A 21,440-nucleotide genomic window follows, 5' to 3' on the forward strand; every position below is an offset into this window, starting at 1 on the left:
CCTACAAGAAATACCGTCAATCGCAGGAGTTACAGAAACTGCGAAGGTTAGCAATGAGTGATGACTCAGATGAAGCATTTATTACATGATTGGGTAGGGCATTCCAATCATGAATGGTCCTTAAGAAAAATGAGGACTTAAATACATCGACCCTACAGCTGTGTTCTTGTAATGATCTACAATGAAAATTTCGCGTGGGGTAATTATGAAGAGCAGGTGAAATATATGTAGAGGTGTCAATACTAAATCGGTTGTTTAGTAGGTCGAGCAAAAATTTTAATCTTTGAAACATGCGTCTATGGGTTAATGGCTAATGCTGGAACACACATATAGTTCGGAAACCGGGTATTGTCTCTGAAATTTGTTATATATGAAACGCAAGCCTTTTCTCTATATGGATTGAAGTAAATTTATGTTGGTTTTAGTAAACGTGTCCCAGACAACGGACGCATACTCTAATATATTCAGAACAAACGATTTATAGGCTGTTAATTTTACATCCGATGAGGTTTGCTTTAAATTTCGCCGTAGAAACCAGAGCTTAGTTAATGCTTGCGAACAATATATTTGATATGGGTGTTCCAACGCAGGTCGTCGAATGGTAACCTCCATTCGATCTCATTTTATATTAAAAGTCCGTTTACCCTGTTCAGTCCTAGTTTCTCGCCTCTGCCCCCTGAGCCCCCTGAACCCTCGCCTTGCGGGATAGCGGACGTCAGAACCCCCGCCCGTTGTGACCCGCAACGCAGCTGGGTCGGGACAGGTAAACAATTGAAGATTTTTAGGTATAAACACGGCAATTCAAAGTTACACTGAGTTGTTTTCCTTCTCTCTTTTTTTTTTTTTTTTGTTTGCTGTTTTTATAAAATAACGATTTTTTTTTTTTTTGTGCTGCTTGAAAATGCGGAAAAATATATTCAAACTTGTAGCGCTTCAAACCGGTTCGAACCAGTTTAAAGTGCTTTGAACCGTTATTTTCGCCATCCAGAAAAGAACATAAGCTGAACCGAAAGCCGTGAACCCGAACCAGAACCTAGCCGATAAATATATCGGTTCGACAATCTGGCGGCGTATCAGGGAGCGGCAAACTCGAGAATCGCCGCAGCCTTCGTCGTCGTCGTCCAAGTGCAAACAAAGCGGCTTTGGAAAAGGGCCATAAAACTCGGGGGCTTACGAATCGCCCCCCTGATACGCGAACCCGTGGCGTGGCCTCGTCGGTCCGACCGGCCGCCGACGCCCCGGCCGCATCGGGAAGCCATCCGACAGGCCTCCCGTCCTCTCTCTCTTTCCTGCCGCCCACATCGGCTCGAGAAAATCGGCCTTCGGGAGATTTGTGGCCGGCCATTAAAATCGGACACGATTTGTGTTTTTCGCGCCGTTTCTGAGCTACGCACTGGCGGCGGTGCCACGGCCTCTGTCGTGCAGCTTTTCTGTTTCATTTCACAACGGACCAGAGCGGCCCGCTACGAGCCATCAAACGCCGTGCGACTGCCAATTCTTGCCTTCCGGGAGAGGCGCAGAAATTCGCGAGGCGCGTGGTCACGCGATAAGTTGAGAACGTCTGGTTGGCTGGAACGGCTCGTAGTGTCCGCTGCGGCCCGCAGTCGGGTAAAAAGGGATTGTAGCGTCGGCGGCAGCCGCGGTGGTGGCATTGGGACTGCAGCTTCGAAGCGGACGTCCCAGTAATTCGTCCTCCAAAGTGGTTTTATTATCTCTCGTCCTCTTCCTCGATTTTCGAGCTTTTGAGTTCTCTCGGTGTCTCACTCCTTCCGGTACATCCTTTTGTTATTTTATATTTATTGCGGAAATTATCTCTTTCTTCGACGAACACGGCTCGTCCGGAAACGGAGACGGGGTTGGAGGATGGAGAAGGAGGCGTCGAACGAGAGGGTGCAGTCGGACTGCTGTCGAGGTCGTGTAAAGCGCTCGGCTAAGAACCGGGGGATGATCGCTCGTCGCGGTCTCTCTAACCTCCGACTAGGAAGGACTCGAGGATGAGAGACAAAACGAGAGGAAAGGTGAAAGACAGGCATTTTAGTATGCCCCTCCGCAGTCTGTACTTCGTATTATTTGTTGGTAATGCTGATTTCGGCAGGCTCAGTATTTCCAGCTTGTGCTCTCTCAATCGTCTCGCATTTTTTGAACAGTCGAGAGAAATTCTAAACATAATCGAAGTGGTAACGTGGGCCTGTTGGGACTTCCATCAGGAATGTGTTTATCAGGAATCTATTCTTGTTCGTAGCATACTTGTAAACAAGTACCTGTTATCAATGGAAACGCTTTTTATTGGAACGACTCTGGCTGAATTGTAGCGACACATGTAAAATATTAATTTGGGGAAGTAAAAGAAAGAAACGAATGACGTGTTTTTGGCGATACTCTTATATAAAAAAAACTGGTAGTCCTTAATTGAGGTATCATCGCTTACAAATATAAAATAGCTTGAAAAACCTGTATTATAAAGTACAAAACACTCCACTTTATAACCTTATAGATCCAGGGACTTTCAGAGAGTATCACGGAAAAATGGGGCGGGGGTTACAAAAGCACTGTAATCGATGTTGCTTAATCTTTAAAACAAATGTTATATCATTAATTAGGATTTGTAAGATGATAAAGGTGAATCCAATAAATCAATCCAAAATCTTTTTCATGCCGGAAGTTTTAGAAGCTTTAAAGGCATTAAGTGGTCAAGAATATACCTACTGCTGCCCCTACATCGCCAGCTTGTGACATGGGCTGCAAACAACGACAAAACAAAACAAAAGTAAAAACGCCGGTTTTCCTATTTTTTTTTAAAATAACATTACAGTGCTGTTTATGTAAGTAATATAAAATAAAAAAAAAAAATATGCCTGCATGCAAGCATGGATTGAATTTTATTCTGCTTTCTCAAGCAGAGCTGTAGAGTTTGCTCACCGTGAATGTGTCGTCCTGTTCAGATTCATTGACTCCTATAATATTATTTCTACCCTCCACTTTTTCATTTACCAACAAAAATTTACGAAACGTGAAAGAATATGAGACATTCTTTTTATCATGTTATCAACATCCCAGAGCGTTTAATCATCTTCTCTCTTATTTTATTTTAATTTTTTTATTTTTTTAGCTACAGGCTTAACTGCCCCGTAGGCAGGATACTTTTTATTCCATTTCGGCTGTTCTCTCTCAATCGCCCCGCGTAATACTTTTTTTTTTTTTAATTCGCAAAGATTTCTTAGGTTGAGCTTGAAATTCTTTTCGATTTCAGCTTTTTCTTCACTCTATCCTTCTACTATTATTTGGTGCTCGCTGCCCTTTCGGGGTTTTTCGCCCTCAAATTCTATAACTTGTAAAGCGAGGCGTCGAAGACGTCATATCGGTATCAATATACTGCTCGGCTTGGCGACTGTCACAAAACGGGCGCCGACGACGAGACGGAGACGATGCTTGGCGATTTAGGCAATGCACGGCAAACTTGACCGCCCCCCTCCCCCCCCTTTTCTCCCTTTAGTCTTTACCTCCACTCAAAAGAGAAAAAAAAAAAGGCAACAAAAGAACCAAATGTAAGTTAAACCTTATGCCTACAAACTTTTCTACGCCTGTCTACCCCCGATACATTTTATTTTATTCTTAGTCATACCAAAAAGTTGAGCATCGTAAAGTATAACGGTGGAGCCTTCGGCAATGACATCATGTACTATGCGGGGCACTGACACGGGCGACGCGCATTTTGCTCTTGGGCGTGCCGAATGTTTCAATTAGTTTTAAGATAAAGTACGGCGGACGTGCACGTTGCAGAACTCAGGTATCCTGCGTTCACTACCCGCTCCTGCACGCTTCCATCTGAATGAGCATCGTGCCTGCGCGCGACCGTGTACCACTTCTGCGTTATGTACTTACATTAAAGACCCAGGGCTACCCGTTTTACTGCAGTCAATAAATATCTCGCATACAGCTAAGACATCAGACGCCCATTGGGTGCTACCAACTTCCCTGTGTATAACTATACACACAACACAATATCAATTGCGACAGACATACTACGTACCTTTCTACGTGTACCTAGAAACTGTAGGTTCGGCTACAGTCTCATCGTATAACACTGCACTTCGTTTCGTCTGCTTCAGTGATCGATGAAACACTCATATCAAGGCTGTGACTCAGCGAAGAAACGAGTCTGGTTCCGGAACGTTAGCACGTAGCGCTTCAGTACAAACGTGGAAGGATGCCTAAAGTTTCGGAACATACCTATCGAAATTCTCCGGAACACTGAACTATATCATTAAACATTACATAATACGAGACTTCCGCTCCATGGGTGGGCGGATGTTTGGCAGAGCGGTGACCTGTTATCAACCATAACAGGTCATCAACATTTGTGCTTAAAGAACGCACAGATGCTTTTATTCGCTGACGATATCAAGATCTTCATGAAAATTCGATGGAAAGATGACTGGGCTTTTTTACAGATTGATATGTCACATGTTTCAGACTGGTGTTGTAATAACGTTTTACATATCAACCCTGCTAAAACAAAATTACTTACCCTGAGTAGACAACGTGGAATTATTTCTTATCCGTATCTAATTGGCAATTCTACTACCCAACGCGTCTATCAAGTCCGTAACCTCTGAGTGTATTTCGACAACGAACTTTCTTTTTCACATCATTTTAGCCAAATTGTTACCACTTCTCTTAAAATGATGGGAATTTTATGACGCCTTACGAGGGACTTATCAAATCATAGGTCCGTGGTGCGTTCATTTTACTCCTTGGTAAGAGTTAGACTGGAGTTACGTAGTGTTGTGTGAAACTCGCCGACAGCAGCTGCAGTGCCACGAATTGAAAGAGACACAGAAACGATTTATTCGTATTGTATATGAGAGGTGCTTTGGGAGATGATTTTACGACTAGGAATACATTTTCAAAGACCTCTTGTTGCGTAACTTGTTCAATAGAACCGCCTGTGAAGTTCTATTTTTACAAAACGTTGTACCAGGCGGTATAGATAGTGATTTTGAGTCATCGTTAATATAACATGTACCAGCTCGTCTTTTTAGAGCACTGAGTGTATTTTACCCTTCATTTCAATTGAAAGTGGCACCATTAGAAAGCATGTAGATTTCCTGTAATGAACTGTCCTATCATGTTGGTGTCTTTTCATATATCTTACGATTTGAAAGAGAACTGAAGTTATATATTTTTCGATTCCTGATTTTCAGTGGCAGATTTTGTGTAAAGGTTTTGTACTGCAATTTTATGTGGCACCACATTATGACTTATTGGCTGTTCTGGGACATGATGCAAATAAAGCATTATTATCATATACCAATAAAGCGTTATTATAGAGAACCAGGAAGTTTCGTTTCTCCAGTTCAGAGCGTAAGTAGAGTCATTAGCACTTGTTCCCTACCGCGTATTAATAGTTTTAATTCTCGTCACTGGTTCACGAGGTCGACAAATCGCTAGTGTGAGACGGCAGCGCCGTCCAATTGCGATTTGTGTAGCTTAAGAAATTTAAGCTATTTTCGAATCGTGCGTATATGGTGCAACACCATATAAGCTTGGTTTCAAGAGCGTAGCCAAATCGCTATTGTTGCCGTCTTGTTTAGCGTTGGCAAGCGAAATACGCATCGGGGAAAAGAAAGTAACCAAGTGAATCAATACTAATCTAATTATTACTGAAGCGAATGACTGTTTTCTTTAAAGGAACACATAGCGGTTTGGGTCCTCGCAATCAAACAAGGGCAACCTATTGCATTTCATGAGCAATTTATCTCGCCTTGTTTGCACCTCAAAACGACTTGCGGTGTATAAGGTACTAAACTGTCTAAAATCTCGTACGGCTACGTAAACTGTCGAAATCACATGGTTTTCGACTTGAAAGTAGTGAGTTTCTGCACCGACGGCTTTATTGTTTTTATAACCATGGTAGATAAATTTTACTCAGTCTCATCATTAGGCCTTAAACCGTAATTTTTCTGTACCATTAGTTATCATAGCTATAGTTAAACGACGAAAACGCTGTCTCACGAGAAAAAGAATTGACAGCAGTCAGAAAACGAGCACTTATCATCACAACGAATAAACTTCCGAAACCAGCGGTGTGTGCATTGCTAACAAGAAAGAAAACCATTATTATTCTACAAAAAATGCATAATGAGGCAGCAAAAGTAGAAAAAAAAAGGAATACAAAGCCCGCTCCTCAGGCAGGCGGTAAATTCGACGAAATGTTTATATTCACCCGAAATTCAGCTCTTCCCAAGAACTCTTATAAGCACAAACGCAACGTTAAAGTGTCAGACGGTTTCTATTACTCAGAGTTACAGGTAACGCAATTCCGGGTACTGCCCACATCATACTTCGGATTAGCACTCCCGTATGCATCTTGCGCAAGGGGCGCATTATACGCCACAGTTCTAACGAAGGAGCTTCGGGGTAAAGCCCGTGATAAAGGAGAGCCGACATAATCGGAAAGCAGTTCGAACCGGCGCGACCGAAACCATGAATTCAGGGGTGGCGAGACAGGAGCGGCAGCCCACCAACGCCGACGCGCGGCTAAATTAATATCGACTGCGACTCGAAGGGCTTCGCGAACCTCGCACTCGAGGCTCCCAAGACCCGTGAAACTGCGAGGAGGGAGCTTAAATAAATGAGGACGAGTCTTCCTCGGGTGTTACCAATTATTTATGAATCACGGGCGAGGTGGATCTTTGTCGAAATCGCCGCGTATAGGGCAGAACCCAGCGAAAGGATACGACACGTGGACGATGAGAAGCAGCCGCGAAGCTGCGAGCGCCGCCCGCCGCTTGCAACAGCGCGCGGAAAACCGAGCGGCGAGAATGGAAACGCACATTTCTCGAAGTCTGCGACGGTTCTATACTTTGCTTTAACACGAGTTGGCTGCGGAGAGACTGAGGGGTAGTGCGAGTTCCCTATGCAGCTTGTGCGCTCAGACATCGAACCCAATTTAGACGGTATGGAAAACTCGGCTTCATAACGTATCATGCTGACCCTCACAGCAGAGGAGCTGTGAGTAGGTTGAAACTTGCGGTGAAACTATGAAAGAATTAACTTTCCATTTTAAAAATAAAAAAAAAAAAAAAACTGTCTCGGACTATTTGCGGCGACATTGGCTGACGATCTGAAGACCGCAATTGCATGGTTACATGTGCTGCCGAAAGATGGCGCAACGTATGATGGCGCAGCAGGATGACGCACAATGCCCGGCTCGGTAGATTGAACGAACATCTCCGTGGCGAAGATAGGAATCTATGAGAGATTTTAATCAGTGCTTTCGTTTCCTATTTATATATTTTGTTTTTAATAAATTATGGCACTTTCAGAAGTTTACATTAGAAAGAGGCGCACCCGCATAATGAAAAGATTCCAAAGGAGGTCGGCTAAGCTCGGCACGGGTGCGCCATCGACACCTTTGACATCTCACAGAGGCAGATACAACTAGGCGAGCACGGTCATGGCACGGTAATGACGTTCTCTGCGAACGCCGCCACAGATAGGCCGAAATAGGGTCTTCATTCGTCCTTTTGAACCAGAAAAGGTCGCCTGGTGAAATGTGTACTCCAAGGTTCTGTCACCTTGTAGCACCTCTGTAGTAAATCGCAGCACGATACAAAAAAAAAAAAAAAAAAAGAAACAAAAAAGAAAACACAATTTTGCTGATTATGTAAATCGGGCTCGAGCATTCGTGTACGTGGTAAAGTGTGCGCACTGCGAGTGATAACCGATTTATATAACCCATCTATTCAGAAGACGTCCGCCATTAAACTGCGAATGCTTTACGTTCTTTGAGATGCTGCCTCTCTTATTAGTTGGCTTTTTAGAAGTAACGTATCGGTCCAGTGTTTATTATTCGTTAATTAACAATAATTATCATCTTTAATGAACAAAAGTTATGCATATTTCGCATTGGTAGTTAACGTCAATTAACAACATAATTAACACTTGTTGATTATTATTATTCTTTTTGGAGCTTAGATTCCGTCTGAAGAGGGCTACTTGATGTCCACAGATCGCTCTCTGAGGTATCATGACAGAGCTAAGCAACGAGCAAAAGAAAAAACTAAACTTTGCAGTTGTAACCTGAAGGTTCTTAGAACATGCTGTAACATTCGATTTATTTTAAAAACAAGTGTGTAACAATCTTTCGTAGACATTTGGAACTTCATTCATTTAGAGGTTACAAGCAGGATTGAAAGTTTGCAAACTTACATTTCCCTGATGATTTGTATTCAAAAGAGTTGCATACATAGAACTTACAAAATATTTAAAGCCAAGGCACAAAGAATAAGGAAAATATACGTAAGCTGCGGAAGCCAGTGACATCATGGAGTCGAGACTTAAAAACAATATACTGTATATACAAAATCTCTGACCCTTCAAATACTTTAATAACCCATTTAATGCATTCTGAATACTACTAAGACTGAGAGTTCAAAAACTGAGAGCACGCGTAAGAAAGGACGTGTTTTTGGAGACTACGACAAAATAAGGACCGTCGTAAGAAAGCTTAGCACTTGAATCCTGGATGCTCCCTCCTTGGCTAGAGGTGTAGTGGGAGCGTTCACAGACGTTATTTTAGCCACCAGATTGTTGCCACTAAGTAATATTTAATAAACGTTAGCGATTGTGTCTCGTCAAGCGTGTTTTGTTATATTTTACCACTTTCCGCGCTCGTAAAACTATTCGCACCCCCGTCATCGGTCTACAAAATTCGGCGTTTCTCATAACCACGGGGCGCCAAAGCTCGCCAAACCCTCGTACCCCCTCATTAATTATATTCGCGTCTGCCGCTCGCAAGTCGTTTTTCTCCGCAAATAATATAGGCTCGGGGCGTCAACCCATCAAGTGTTAACAACGGCGGGAGGCTCGCCTAGAACGCAAACGAGAGCGCGAAGTAAAAAAGAAGAAGCTGGAGTGTTGTAATAAATATTACCATTAAAAGGAGAGAAAAAAAGTCGATACAAACAAAGAAAAATTCTAAAAGCCCTGTTGCGTATGCATACCCATGTAACAGCCTTTCTCGGGAAATTAGATGGGGAAAAAAAGAAAAAAAAAGGAGGCAAAAGAACCCCGAGAAATACGTCTATGTTCCTTACCAACAAGTTGTCCAAGTGCGCAGGTCTGCTTATCACCGCGTGCTTGCCTCCATCTCCCTACCTTGTCGCGTCTCTCCTTTCATATTAAGGGTTTCTATGTTACACAACCCCCGACGCCTTACACAGCGACGCGAGGCTTAGCGTTCCCTTTAATGACCCTGGATCAAGCGCGGATGTACGGTGGATGAAACAGCTGGAGCGATCTCGACACACGGGCAAGAACACGGGCAACGTACAAGTAAAATATGCAAGAACAACGGGAAAAAAATACTAGAACAAGGAAAACAGGGCGCTGGAAGAAAGAGGAAAGGGAAGGAGGGAATAGGAAGCGGGTGACACACCGAAATGTGCCGCCTCCCTCAGACGCTGTTGGGCCCGGCGCGTTCTCGTGACGGCCGATAAAATATTCAAATTGGAGTCTGGGCGTCACATCTGCATATCCCTCAACCGTCGCCGTGAAGAAGCCCGAGGTGCGGGTGGTGCGCAGCTCCAGGCATCGTAAAGCAAGGGTCCGCCGTAGGCCCACGCTTCTCCGTCGGCCGCGTCTTGTGATCGCGTTCGTGTTACACGCTGCGCTCTTCTTCGCCGCTAGGACATGTTTCGGCTTGTATGCTAACATAGCCTCCTATATACTGACAAAGCCTGGCAGATCGCCACGAGAAGCGATAACCGAAATGGAAAAGGTGGAGCGGCAGAAATGGATGAGAGGAAAGCCACGTGACTGGCGCCCCGCTGCGGCGAGACGTCGAAACACGCACTCCCGAGCGAACAAGTGTGTTTCAGGTTCTTGCCGCTGCAAAAGCTGTGCGCTGGCGTCCAGGTTCCGCGGGAAATGGTTCTTTGATGCTCTGTGCTCCCCCATCATCGCGCTCACAATCTACGACCGGGCACTCATGGCTCCGTCGTCGAACTTTGCGTGTATAGAGGAGGCTATGGTTCTAATCTCGCCATTTTACCCACTCATCCTTATTCTCTCTCTCTCTCTCTCTCCCTCTCCCACTTTTGTTTTAAAAAAAGAGGGAGAGAAATGTTTATTTTTTTTTTCTTGTCTTTTTGCAAAGGACGTTTTTTAGAGCTATTGGGAGGGCGCCCCTATCGAAGGGAGACGGGGGAGGCACCGCTCCTCCCTTGCAGCTAGAGTTCCTGAGTTCCTGTATATGCTCCCCCGAAGGGGGAGCACAGTTGCGCATTTGTTTTCCCCGCGCCGCCACGCCGCTATTCGCCGAGATCCATCACGTGAGGAGCAAAGCATCCACGCCGTGCAAGAAAGCCACCTTTACGGTCGCCCCGCCGACATTTCTCGCACCCCGGCGTATGTTCCCCTGCTTTCCGCCTCCTTTTCCTCCTCTCCTGTTTTCCTTGCGCGGCGGCGCGCGTGGCGCCGCTATTTGCCAAATTTAGTCACGTGAGGAGCAAAGCATCCAGGGTGTGCGGGAAAGCCGGCGCTACGGCCACCCGCCGAGGCTGAATGCGCAACTCTGCTACCGTAGGTAGCTATACAGGAACTCTACTTGCAGCTGGCCTGGAGAGCCACCACTGACAGCGTCCACGTTCCGTCATACAGTGAAGCGCTGTACGACCTGTGAGATCTCTCATTAGCAGCTCAGAGTGTTGACGTGTGAAGTGTTGGCTGTAAAATTGTCTCTCCGAGCCATAATATAATTTTAATCGAAATATTTCTAATGTTCGAGAAACAAACAATCTAGATATAGGATCAATATTGTTCTTAAAAAAATATCCCGGGATTGTCTTTCCACTTCGGTTTCGAGCGATAACAAACATGGCTGTCGGCGTCTACGGACTGATCAACAAACGTCGCTCTTCGAGCTCGTATGTTTTGATGAGTGCGAGTCGTTCTGCGTTCACCGAGCTGTTTAGAAGAATATCTCCTCAACCGATCTATTGTGCAGAAACACCTGTCGGAAGTTACTTGCGACAGTTGTATGTGCGGGTGCTTGGTTCCTAGCGCGAGGTAGCGGGAGTGGCCTAAACCTATAGCGTCCCACTATAACTATATTGGTTTGATCTGGCTTGATTTGTTTCGGCCCGCTGCTTTGTGAAGTGTGCAACCGTTGTGATTGCAGCCATGGTTTTAATACCGAAACCAGACCTGCACAGATACGAATTTGCGAGGGATTTGGCCGGATCCAATTGGGCGTTCGGCTAGTATCAGGCCTGTCACGGTTTTTTCCCGTCAATTTGCTTCGAAAGGAAAGTAGCTCTGCGTTTTCCAGTGCACCTGGCCCGCCAATGCCAGTATTTATATCGCGTTTTAGTTGTGCCTCATGACGCTCGCGGATCCCATCCGAAAAAATAACAGCAAAACAAATTGAAGGACTGCAATTTATTTTAACTTTTCTTAGTCCTGTTGGTCGCTTTCTACCGCACATCGACAGACGCCGACAGATGCTTGCATTGAAGCGCACCTTGTGCATGATGAAGCGCTAGAACGGCGCTTTTATGGCCGCGTCTTTTGAGCGTTGCAGAAATTTTTAGACGGGGGCCGAGTAGCAGACGGACGGAGGGGAAAACGGACGCCGACGCTCAGCTCTTTCGTGTCCGCGTCGCACGGACATTGCAGACGACGTTAGACGGTGGTGAAATAACAGACGATGCCAGTGGTTTCCGCCCGTCTGGTCGCACGTCCAGAAAGCTGTTCTGGGACTAGACGCACCGGAAGTCACGAAATGAAGACACTACACTTTTTAGCGTGTTCCGCCGAGCAGCCAAGCCAATCCAGTATTAATGGGTGGGGCCCCTCATCTTTGGGCGGGTCTTTGAGCGTGCCATGTCCTGACATTAAATTGTGTCTCACGGCGTAAATATTAGTAATAAAAAATATTTCGTGGAAAATTAAAAAAAAAGAATGTTAAGCCTTTCAAAACGATGTTGCTTGTCACTTCGGGGTCCTTTAAAGGCAGGGAGGGGGGGGGGGGGGGTGAGAGTTAAATGGGTTCCGTAATTACCACGCATTTAAAAGACTGAGATCACCGTACACGAGGAGATAACCTTCATGGTAAGTTAGCTATAATTTTAAAAAAATCGTTTATTAACTTTTTTTTTTAGATGTAGTGGTTATGGTTTCAACTTGCAGTATTGTAGGCAATTACTATTAGAGGGCGGATGAATTGAAAAATGATTTACGTATATAATATAGTTTTTTATATTAATAGTTCCATTTTCACCATTTTAGCCCGGCTTAAGATTTGCGCTCCAAGAAAGCGCCGCAAGCCCCGCCCAAAATGATGTGTGGAAGAGGGGCGCAGTCGTTTCAATCGCGTCTTCATTATCTCGGTAGTGTGTATTTCGTAGCCTTGTTTCTATGCCTTCTTGCGATTTTACGTTATGCCCTTTGGCTTAACGCACGGTGATCGTACAAATGTAGTCACTCATTTCGTTGGAGTCACGCTAGTCTTTCTTCACTGAAGCCGATTGTTCCGCTCATAATTGGTAATACATAGCACAAAGGTTTAGTCTCCTTCTGAATAGTAGCAGCGTGGCGCCTGAAATCCGTCTCGGACTGGTGTGTTTACAACATCCGAAAAGTGGTCACTCGATGTCCGCCTGATGACGTCATAGACGTGTCATGCAGTCGACGGCCGCGACCCTGGTGAAGTCGCAGCACCCAGGAGTTGGGACTCCCCGACGACAACGACACTCGCTCCTTTTTCTTGTACATTTCATCGGAAATTTTGGGGCTAGCCACCAGGATTGCGACATCCGAGAGTATAACACTCCGGTTGTTTTGACGTCGTTTGTTGCCACTTCGGGAGCACTTCCTAAGCACGGGCGGAATAGGACGCTAAACACACCAGTCGAAGACCCGTTTCCGTCGCAGTAGTAGCCGTGGTCTCTCCCTTCTTTCACTCCATCTCTTCGTTTCTCGACAAATAGGCGGAGGAAGCATAATGTAGTTCCCACTTATGATTATTTTCACAAAGTGCTGTAAAAAAAAAAAAAGCTTCTCAGACAGGCAAAAAAATGCCGACTCAGTGCGCTGTGAAGGTACTCGATGCGTCTGATATTCCGCAGAAGAACTGTGCATCACTTAGGACGCGTTCCACTAACCAGTAAACAAATATGGCCGCTCGCAGAACCAAAGGCAATTAGAGCAATTGTATACACTCAGTTTTATGGTAAACGCACATACGCACATACACGCAGACACGAACATTGTACACGCCCAGCCGTACACGCAGAAACACGGCGTACGAACTCGCGCAAACACGCACATGCACACGAACACGAACATGAACACGCATGCGCGCACACTCTCAAAGATACGCGTACGCACGCACCATAATGGTTCCCAACTGCACACAAGTGCACTTAAAGGGACGACCGATGGACAGCCGTGATAAACTAATATTCTGCCTCAAACCGGACCGACCTAAAGTTTTCAACCTCATAGTTTGCCCAAAGCGTGAGGCGTTTGTTGGGGACATTGATTAATTTGCCGTGCGGATCCGACATTGCAGCGTCCCACACTCGTCTGGGCAGCAGTGGCGATTGATGGCTTCGTCTAATTGTAGAATTATGTTCCACAGTGTGGTGGCCTTGACGCGCCCCTCGGTGCAACCGAGGTAGCCCGATTTCCCTAAATCACGCCGCGGATGCACTTGAAATATCTCTTGCCGAGAAAGTGTTCGCGTCGGGTGTTTATAAATACTCCCTCGGGAGCTATTACATGCTTTAGTCGCTGCACGCGTTTATATGTTTGACTAGTGTCGGGGAGAGGTTAAGAGCCCATTAGGTGCTCCGCCTCCAGCTCACACTCATTGTCTTCCGCCCGGTTTTGGCTGTGCGTGCTACAAAATGTTACTAAATGCAGAGAAAAGCTCGGGCTAGAGGCGGAGAATCTACAGATGGTATTAACCGCGCAACGCCATCACTGGAGAACTTAACATCTCGAACGCACGACGGATTCTTCTCGGCTGACGTCCGGACCAGACCACTCTATATCCTATAAAAAAAATGTAATCGGAAAAAAAAACGCATCGACGGTTTGATGATTTTTGCCAGAAGAACAGTTATGGGCTGGTGTTCACCGTAACGTCACGTGAATCTTTAGCCAGAGCCACGCGTCATACGCCGCGCCGTTTAAGTAGCACTACCTGTAGCTACCGGCAAGAGATGCTGGGCCTGACGTATCACTTGTTTGCTTAGTACGTATTTTGCGCTTGTATAGTGTCCTCTTGTTTCACCTTGAACCATGTTTTGGTATGGGAAATCTTTTTTGTATGTGTTCTTTTTTGTTCCTGTGCCTTTGCTATTTCGCCTATGTAGGAGGTCGAGGACCTTGTCAAGCCGTGCTTTACAGCTTTTTTTCTCGACCTCCGCCATCAGTGTTGATGGGAAATAAACTTACTTACTTACTTACTTACTTACATCCCTGCAGCACACTTCGTGGGAGGCTACAAGCGAAGTCCATCCCAAAAGCGGAACGCATGTCTAAGGCATGAGCCGGGTCGTGGCTCCTACTCGACAGATGGAGAACAACACCTCGAAGGCCTACGTGCTGCTAGGGGAAAGCACGTCTATAGCTGCGGTCGCCGACGGGGGCCCTCGTTTACGAGGACGGGGGTGGAGGCACGGCGTGCCGGCGAGCGTTTCTGTCTGATCGATGGGCGGGCGCAGAACAGGCCGCGTGGTGCGCTCATCTGGCCCAGGCCCTCTTAATTAGCCGGCCAAAGCAGGGCTAATGCATTCATGCCGGCTGAAAGGGCGCTGGCCTTGCCTGCCCTGCTGTGGTGGCTTTTGTGCGAGAAAGGTGATCCTGTTCTCGGACACGTGCGCGCGGAGGGAGGATTCGAAGGCTTGTTATTGTTGAGAAATATGAATACGGCCTTTTCCCGACGGGCCTAAATCAAGGTGATGTATGGAAAAGCGGTGTGCATACCATTCAAATTCGCGAACTAATGCTAATGTGATGTCATTCAGAAAAAAAGAAGAAAGTTAAAGAGACAAACAAGTGACGGAACTTACCTAGAACGAAGCCGTCCTTACTCCACTGCACAGGACCGGCCTGGTTAGACACCTCACACATGAGCTCCACAGAATGACCTTCGATGACCTCACGAGCCTGGGGCCGCACCCGGAAGTTCTGCTGCTGGCCGGAAGCTGTGACACAAAAGAAAAACGGAGATGATCACTGGTGGGGCTACAATTCATTTGCTTAAAATATTATGTTTTGAAAGTATGACTGTGCTGCAGACATCAGAGATCCCAAACTGTGTTGTATTTCCCCTAAAATTATTAAAAAAAGGAAGCAAAAAAAAGTCGTTTTGAGGTTTCGCTATTTCGTGGACTATTTACATCTAAGACATGCCCGTAAACATTGTAGTATAACTGCATAAATTCACACGAAAAACATTCGATCGCCATATTCAAGGTAAATCCCGAAGAGGCATATGCGATTCTTTTTCCTCACGTGTATCTCCCGCACAAAGAAATAATCCGTCGGAAAAAAATGGACGTTTCATCAAACGCCGTTTTATGGAATCGCTGACGGCCGTTTCATCAAACGCCGTTTCACCGAATCGCTGACGGCCGTTTCATCGAATGTCTTTTATATAAAAAGTGCGAAAGATGCTTTTTTATGCACGGATCGAGTGCGTTTTCCTGTCATTCACCCATTTCATCGTCAGGTTTTTTTTTTAATGTCTGAACTTGTAGCTGTTACAATTTATTTTGATGCAAGTAACCCAGGAGGATATTTGTACCGACTTTCGGGTGTAGCACGATTGCCCCGCATGCAGAACCCCTGTCCCTAAATCCCCGTGTCATTAGCCCCGCGTCTCAAAAGCCCCTCGGTCAGAGGCCCCGTTTCATATTCCCCACGTGCCAAAAGCCCCGTCCCATAATTCCCTTTGCGCTTGGACCGTCATTGTTTTGTGTCTTCACCCCGCGCACAGCCATATTTGCCTACATAGCGTAAACGTGCCAAAAGCCGCGTCTTCACTATCCTCGCACAACTTTCTGCCCGAATCAGCTCGGAACAATGACGGAGTTCTGTCCGTCATTGCTGCGCGTCTTCACACCGTGCACACTGCACAGTGGCCCCGTTTCCTTTTCCCTTGGTGTGGAAAGTCTCGTCTTCACTGTTCCCGTTCCCCTCTTTGCTACGACTGCCGTTGTTCCGATCCTTGACCTCGACCCTTCCGAGGCTACAGCAGAGGGTGCATTAAGTGAAAGGAACAATAAGATTAGGATAACAGACCAGGAAAACCCCTGGGGGAATGACGAAATATACAATTGCAGGAGTTTGCAGTTCTTTCGAGGGTGATGGTATTTAAGGCCACATTGGCCAGCATTGGGCTCACTTGCCAAGATGGAAGTGGTTCAGACGCAGAAGGGAAAGGATGCCCTCTACTTAGACGGGTACAAGTACTGTTTTCAACGTCGTAACAAGAATGGGACTGTTGTCTGGCGCTATGACAGGTATTGCGCCATGAATTGCGGATTGACAGTGCTGACGGAAGAAGGACGCGTGCTTCAGAATCCAGGTAAGCTTTTGCTCACTTCATCGCGTGCTTTTCGATAATAGCTGCGTAATATGATGTTGTATCCAGTGCACATGATATTTTATGCCTCTTTTAATTTGAAGGGGAGCACACACATGCGCCGAACGACTTGAGCTTTAACAGCGCACGTCTGAAGTGTGCCTTGAAGAAAAGGGCCATCGCTGAACCCCACGCTGCTGCCCCGGAGATGTATTCCCAGCATGTGAGGAGCTTAGTGGGAAAGGCAAGTGATGTCGATCTAAGAATCATACAGCGAAAGAGTTTGAACCTATCTTTTCTCTCTCTCTCTCTCTGTTTTTATCAGGTCAAGGAAGACGTCTTGGCTCAGCTTCCGACCTTTGAGAGTGTGCGCAGTACGATCTACCGAGCTAAAAGACATACCAACCTACAGTGCCCAAGACTACAGCTGACGTAAAGTTAGCTGGAACATACACTGAAACCTTGGACGGAAGAAAGTTTCTTCTTTTTGACGTGTCAACCAGTGCTGGTCGCATCGTCTGTTTTAGCACAAGCGACGCACTCACAGAGTTTTCTGGGGCGAGTGAGGTTTTTGTCGATGGAACCTTCTTCTCGTGTCCATCTTTGTTTTATCAGATTTTGACCATAAGCGGTCGTGAAAGAGCGGTGTAGCTTCAATGTCGCTTATTTTTTGCTACCCGGCAAATCCCGCGATGTTTACATACAGGCCTTCGAACATTTTAGGACAGCTCTAACTGACCTAAACCTTTCCGTATCGTTCGACCTTGTCCGAACGTACTTCGAACTGCCGCTGATTCAGGCCATCCTCTTCGTTTTTCCTGGTGCCCGTCACCGAGGCTACCACTTCCACTTTTCCCAGGCAATCTGGCGGAAAGTTCAGGAGCTTGGACTCTCGAAGGCCTATCGCTTGGACACCTCCGTGGCCGGCTTCGTGAGAAATCTGATCAGTCTCACTTTCGGGGGTTCATGTGTTCGTGCGACAGCCATTCACCGTTTCAAATGATGAGCAATTGCTTTCAAAAATATCCCACAGCCATGCTCCGTCGGTTCTCATAAAAAAGCCGGACCTTCTTATTTCTTGCCGCTATGGCCTTCTTCTGGCGAGGAGGCTCTCGGGGACTCAGCATCGCCTCCAGCTTGTCTTCCGTCAGTTGATGTTCTGTGGCGATGCAAGTCCAAAACTTCCAGAATCCGGGATGGGCAACTCCGACCAGCTTCAGGAAGCGGGAATGCCACCCTGGCGTTCGATAAGACGGCGTCCGATAAAACGGCGTTCAATGAAACGACTTCGATGAAACGGCGTTCGATGAAACGGCGTTCGATGAAACGGCATTCGATGAAACGGCTTCGATAAAACGGCGTTCGACGAAACGGCGTTCAATGAAATGTCCGATCCCATGCCATCATGACCACGTGTCGCATGAATAGGTTGCCTCAGCCCGGAAGAATTCACCATGTCCCAACTTTTTTTAGAGGCGCGCACGCTTTTTTAGCTAGATGCTTTTAATAGCGAAAGCGTCTGGCGACAAAGCCTTCTTAGTTCACCAGCTCAGTAAGCTTTCGAGATGTCACCCGGCATATGCTGAAAGACGCTGTGCGTTAGAAAGAAAAAGTTATTTTACGCAAACCTGCTCTGACAGGCTTACATAAGCAGTGTCAAAACGAACATGTCACAGTCGTTCGTTGCTTTGTTGTTTGGTAGTGCTTTATACGTATCCTGTTTACGCACTGTGAAAAGACTTCTTCACAGGAGTTCACTTTGTCCCTGCCGTCCTTGCGCTTGTATACCTTATACAGCTAATTCAGTGACCCGTTTATTTTAGTCTAGAGGGAGTGAAGCGAATCTACAGGTGTGAAACAAAGACCAGTCGTAATGCTCTGATTGGAATGATGAGTGGGAAGAACTAAAGCTAGCCTCCTTTGACTCCACTGCACTCACCGAACACGTTCGAATGCAAAAGCCGAATGCCGGACGCCGGCGGTGCGTGTTGTAAAGCGTTCTGCAAGGGCAACGGAGACAAAAGTCATCTAGCTTCAGGCCTACCCACTAATCCTTGCAACAAGAGCTCGGCGTTCTGACGTCCCGGCTTACACTCGTCTCCTCCTCCCCTACAGTTTCTCGGCGCGTAGATGTGTCCTTAAACAAAGCTAAAGTATATATGTTTCAAACCGCCTCACTGCTCCGATTTTTTACACCGAGTTGCTGATGACGACCTCCTAGTTTCCATATCCCGTCACCGTATTTTTATTTATCACCTCTCTCCGCTGGCTTTCTTGTCCTAAAATTGTTATTAACAGTTTCAATAATTGTTGAAAGTGTATTTGAGCACAAATTATTGTGCTCAATGGCTGAGTGCTGCATCGTCGAAGCGTACACAACCGCAAGTATCGTGCAAGTATCGTTCATTTAGATGAAACAATTAAACATGCAAAAAACGAGGAATTGTGTTGTAAAATGAATGCCGCCGTAGGGTGCAAGAAATTCACGAGTGCACCTGCCGCCACCACAAAGTATCTATTTCTCGATGTGCATCTTGGCGATACATGTTTTCGTGCGTTTCACACTGCGTGCACTGTACGTTATTACGTCAACTGATATAGGTTGTTTCGTTGAAATAATACGGTATAACGGTTATTTCGCGTCCTGACAAGGATTCAGGTTGAATCGTTCAGAGCAATGTCTCAGATAAAGAGACACGGTACGATATATAGTATACATATATTTCGAGGCTTATAGTATTTTAAAATGCAAAACACCTCAACAATTTTCTTAGATATATTTGTCAACTATTCGCACTTCCCCATCCATGCGAGGTTTCAGAGCACATGTTCCGGGCGTCCTACGAGAAACTTGTTTAGTTTAATTCTAATCAACAAAAACGTTCCCGAAAAAAAAAGATAAACAAGAACTCACTCGCACCTTTGCATTAAATGCATATTAATCCTAACGGTCCATTTTACTTTTAATTTTTCTGAAACAGATTTTGATTGAGAAAGGAAAATTTATGACAATACTGGCAGAGCTTTTAGGCAGCCCTTTGATGAATGTAGATATCGCACTTGTCTGCGAGATAAGAGCGGTTGTATTTCAATCGAAAGGGACATTCAAGGCAACAATAAAATATGTGTCTTTAGTATATACACTTCCTTTCCCTCATAAAGATTTTTGTTTGTGGCTGCAAGATCATTTTCACTCTTACCCCTGGAAGGACCTTAGTCTTTTCAGAATGAATTTAATTTCTAAAAGCAGACAAGCGATCACGTTGCGAAAATCAACGGTTATATATTGACCTATATGACTTATTGTGTATTCCAAAGCTTCGTAAAACGAACAGACTGAGTCAAGCAATGAAATGAAAGAAAACAGTGAAAGTGTAAAAAGAATCAACGACGGAACCTCGTGGGTTCGATCCCCGCCGCCCCCGCCCGTTTCGATCTGGATGAGTTTCGTACCGGCACGCGTTCGTGTGATCACTACTGCGTGATGCACATTAAAAATCCCAGGTTAGCGGTTGTACCGCACTGGCCAAATTTCTCATCTACAGCTAAGAGACCGATTACCCGTTGAGGCGCATCTCCATCAAGGCTGTATAAACATAAAGAGCAAGCCAATTTTTTTTTATTTTTTTCACAAACAAAAATCTAAGAAAGAAAAAAAAAGCGGATTGGGATTAATTTGAACGCGCTTTCTCCGAGCTTCCGAAAGAAGAAGCTTGCAGCGTTCACACACGAGTTTACGCCGTTAACCAAAATCTGCACGCGCGTCAAGAAAACTTGGGTGCTCAACTACGACGGCAGCAATAAACACAGCACTGCAACAAACAAACAATAAGAAATGAACAAAAACGATTGACTAAAACTACTTGAGGTGCTACCTGACAGAAAGGGGGTGCAGATGAGAAAACAGAAGTTCTCGAAATAAGAAAAAGGTGAAGTGGGGTTTGTGCAAGGATCTGCCTATGGCCCAGTCTTCCTGTTAATCCTATCTATGCTACCCAGAATCTTTGTTTTTATTATTTTTTATTTTTTTGCCGAAGGGGAGTTGCCACATGTGGGTCTCAACCCCATGCCGTGTGGCACTGTTATTTGTTTTTTTTCCTTTTTCTGTAAATGCTTTTTTTTTTCTTTTTTTAGCCCGCTTTGATCGCGAGAAGGACGAGGTCGCGGACGGCGACGACTCTTCCCCGGTCCCTGGTCGTAAAACTCGGCTTTCCGTGTCGTGATTTATGTGCGAGAAAACTTCAAACTGACAGCGAGCGAGATCGGGAGAAAAAGAAGTGTGATTGAGAAGCAATGAATAGGCTCTCTCGCTGCTTCAGCAATTTCGTTTCACTCGCTGCGTGAGACGCTTCCGCAGTTTTCAAGTCGAAGAACAAAAAATACGCTACAAACCAACAAAAATTAAAAGAAAAACTTGAATACTTTTTTTTTTTTTTACTTTTTCCCCCAAAAGTCGACATCCCGGAAAGAATCCTTAATCGCTTCCTCCTCTTTCTCTCCCAGTATCTTGTTATCGCGCAAGGAAAACTATCCCTCTCCGAAAGAAAGATAGTTTTCGTTCTCAACGATCGTGTTCGCGTCGAGACGAGAGGGGCTGAATCGCTTATCCATCCAAGAGAGGATGGACGTCAACGCCTTTGATCAACAACGCTGGGGTCTGATGGACTCAAAGCGAACCGTCCAGCCCTTATAGAACAAGTCTCTACTTTTTCTTGCCTCAAAACTATGGCTCCTGAGACGCATCATCGCCTCTTGCGTTTAACGTCGCACAAGTGTTCCTGAACTGGAAACAGATGTCAGAGGAGCCGTCGTGTCACGCTGCTTGCTGCCGCGATCC

General features: G+C 45.7%; 1 protein-coding gene across 1 annotated transcript in view; it reads right to left on the reverse strand.

Moving 5' to 3' along the window:
• The window catches only part of LOC8042097 (nephrin), a 504,576-nt gene that overhangs the window by 118,275 nt on the left and 364,861 nt on the right, over window positions 1-21,440 (reverse strand). The window contains exon 2 of the mRNA XM_042290756.1: window positions 15,087-15,221. Coding sequence (XP_042146690.1) covers window positions 15,087-15,221 — 135 coding nt within the window. The remainder of the gene's footprint in view (window positions 1-15,086; window positions 15,222-21,440) is intronic.

This window comes from Ixodes scapularis, unplaced genomic scaffold, assembly GCF_016920785.2.
Source record: "Ixodes scapularis isolate PalLabHiFi unplaced genomic scaffold, ASM1692078v2 PGA_scaffold0__279_contigs__length_252992795, whole genome shotgun sequence".
Lineage (NCBI taxonomy): Eukaryota > Metazoa > Arthropoda > Arachnida > Ixodida > Ixodidae > Ixodes > Ixodes scapularis.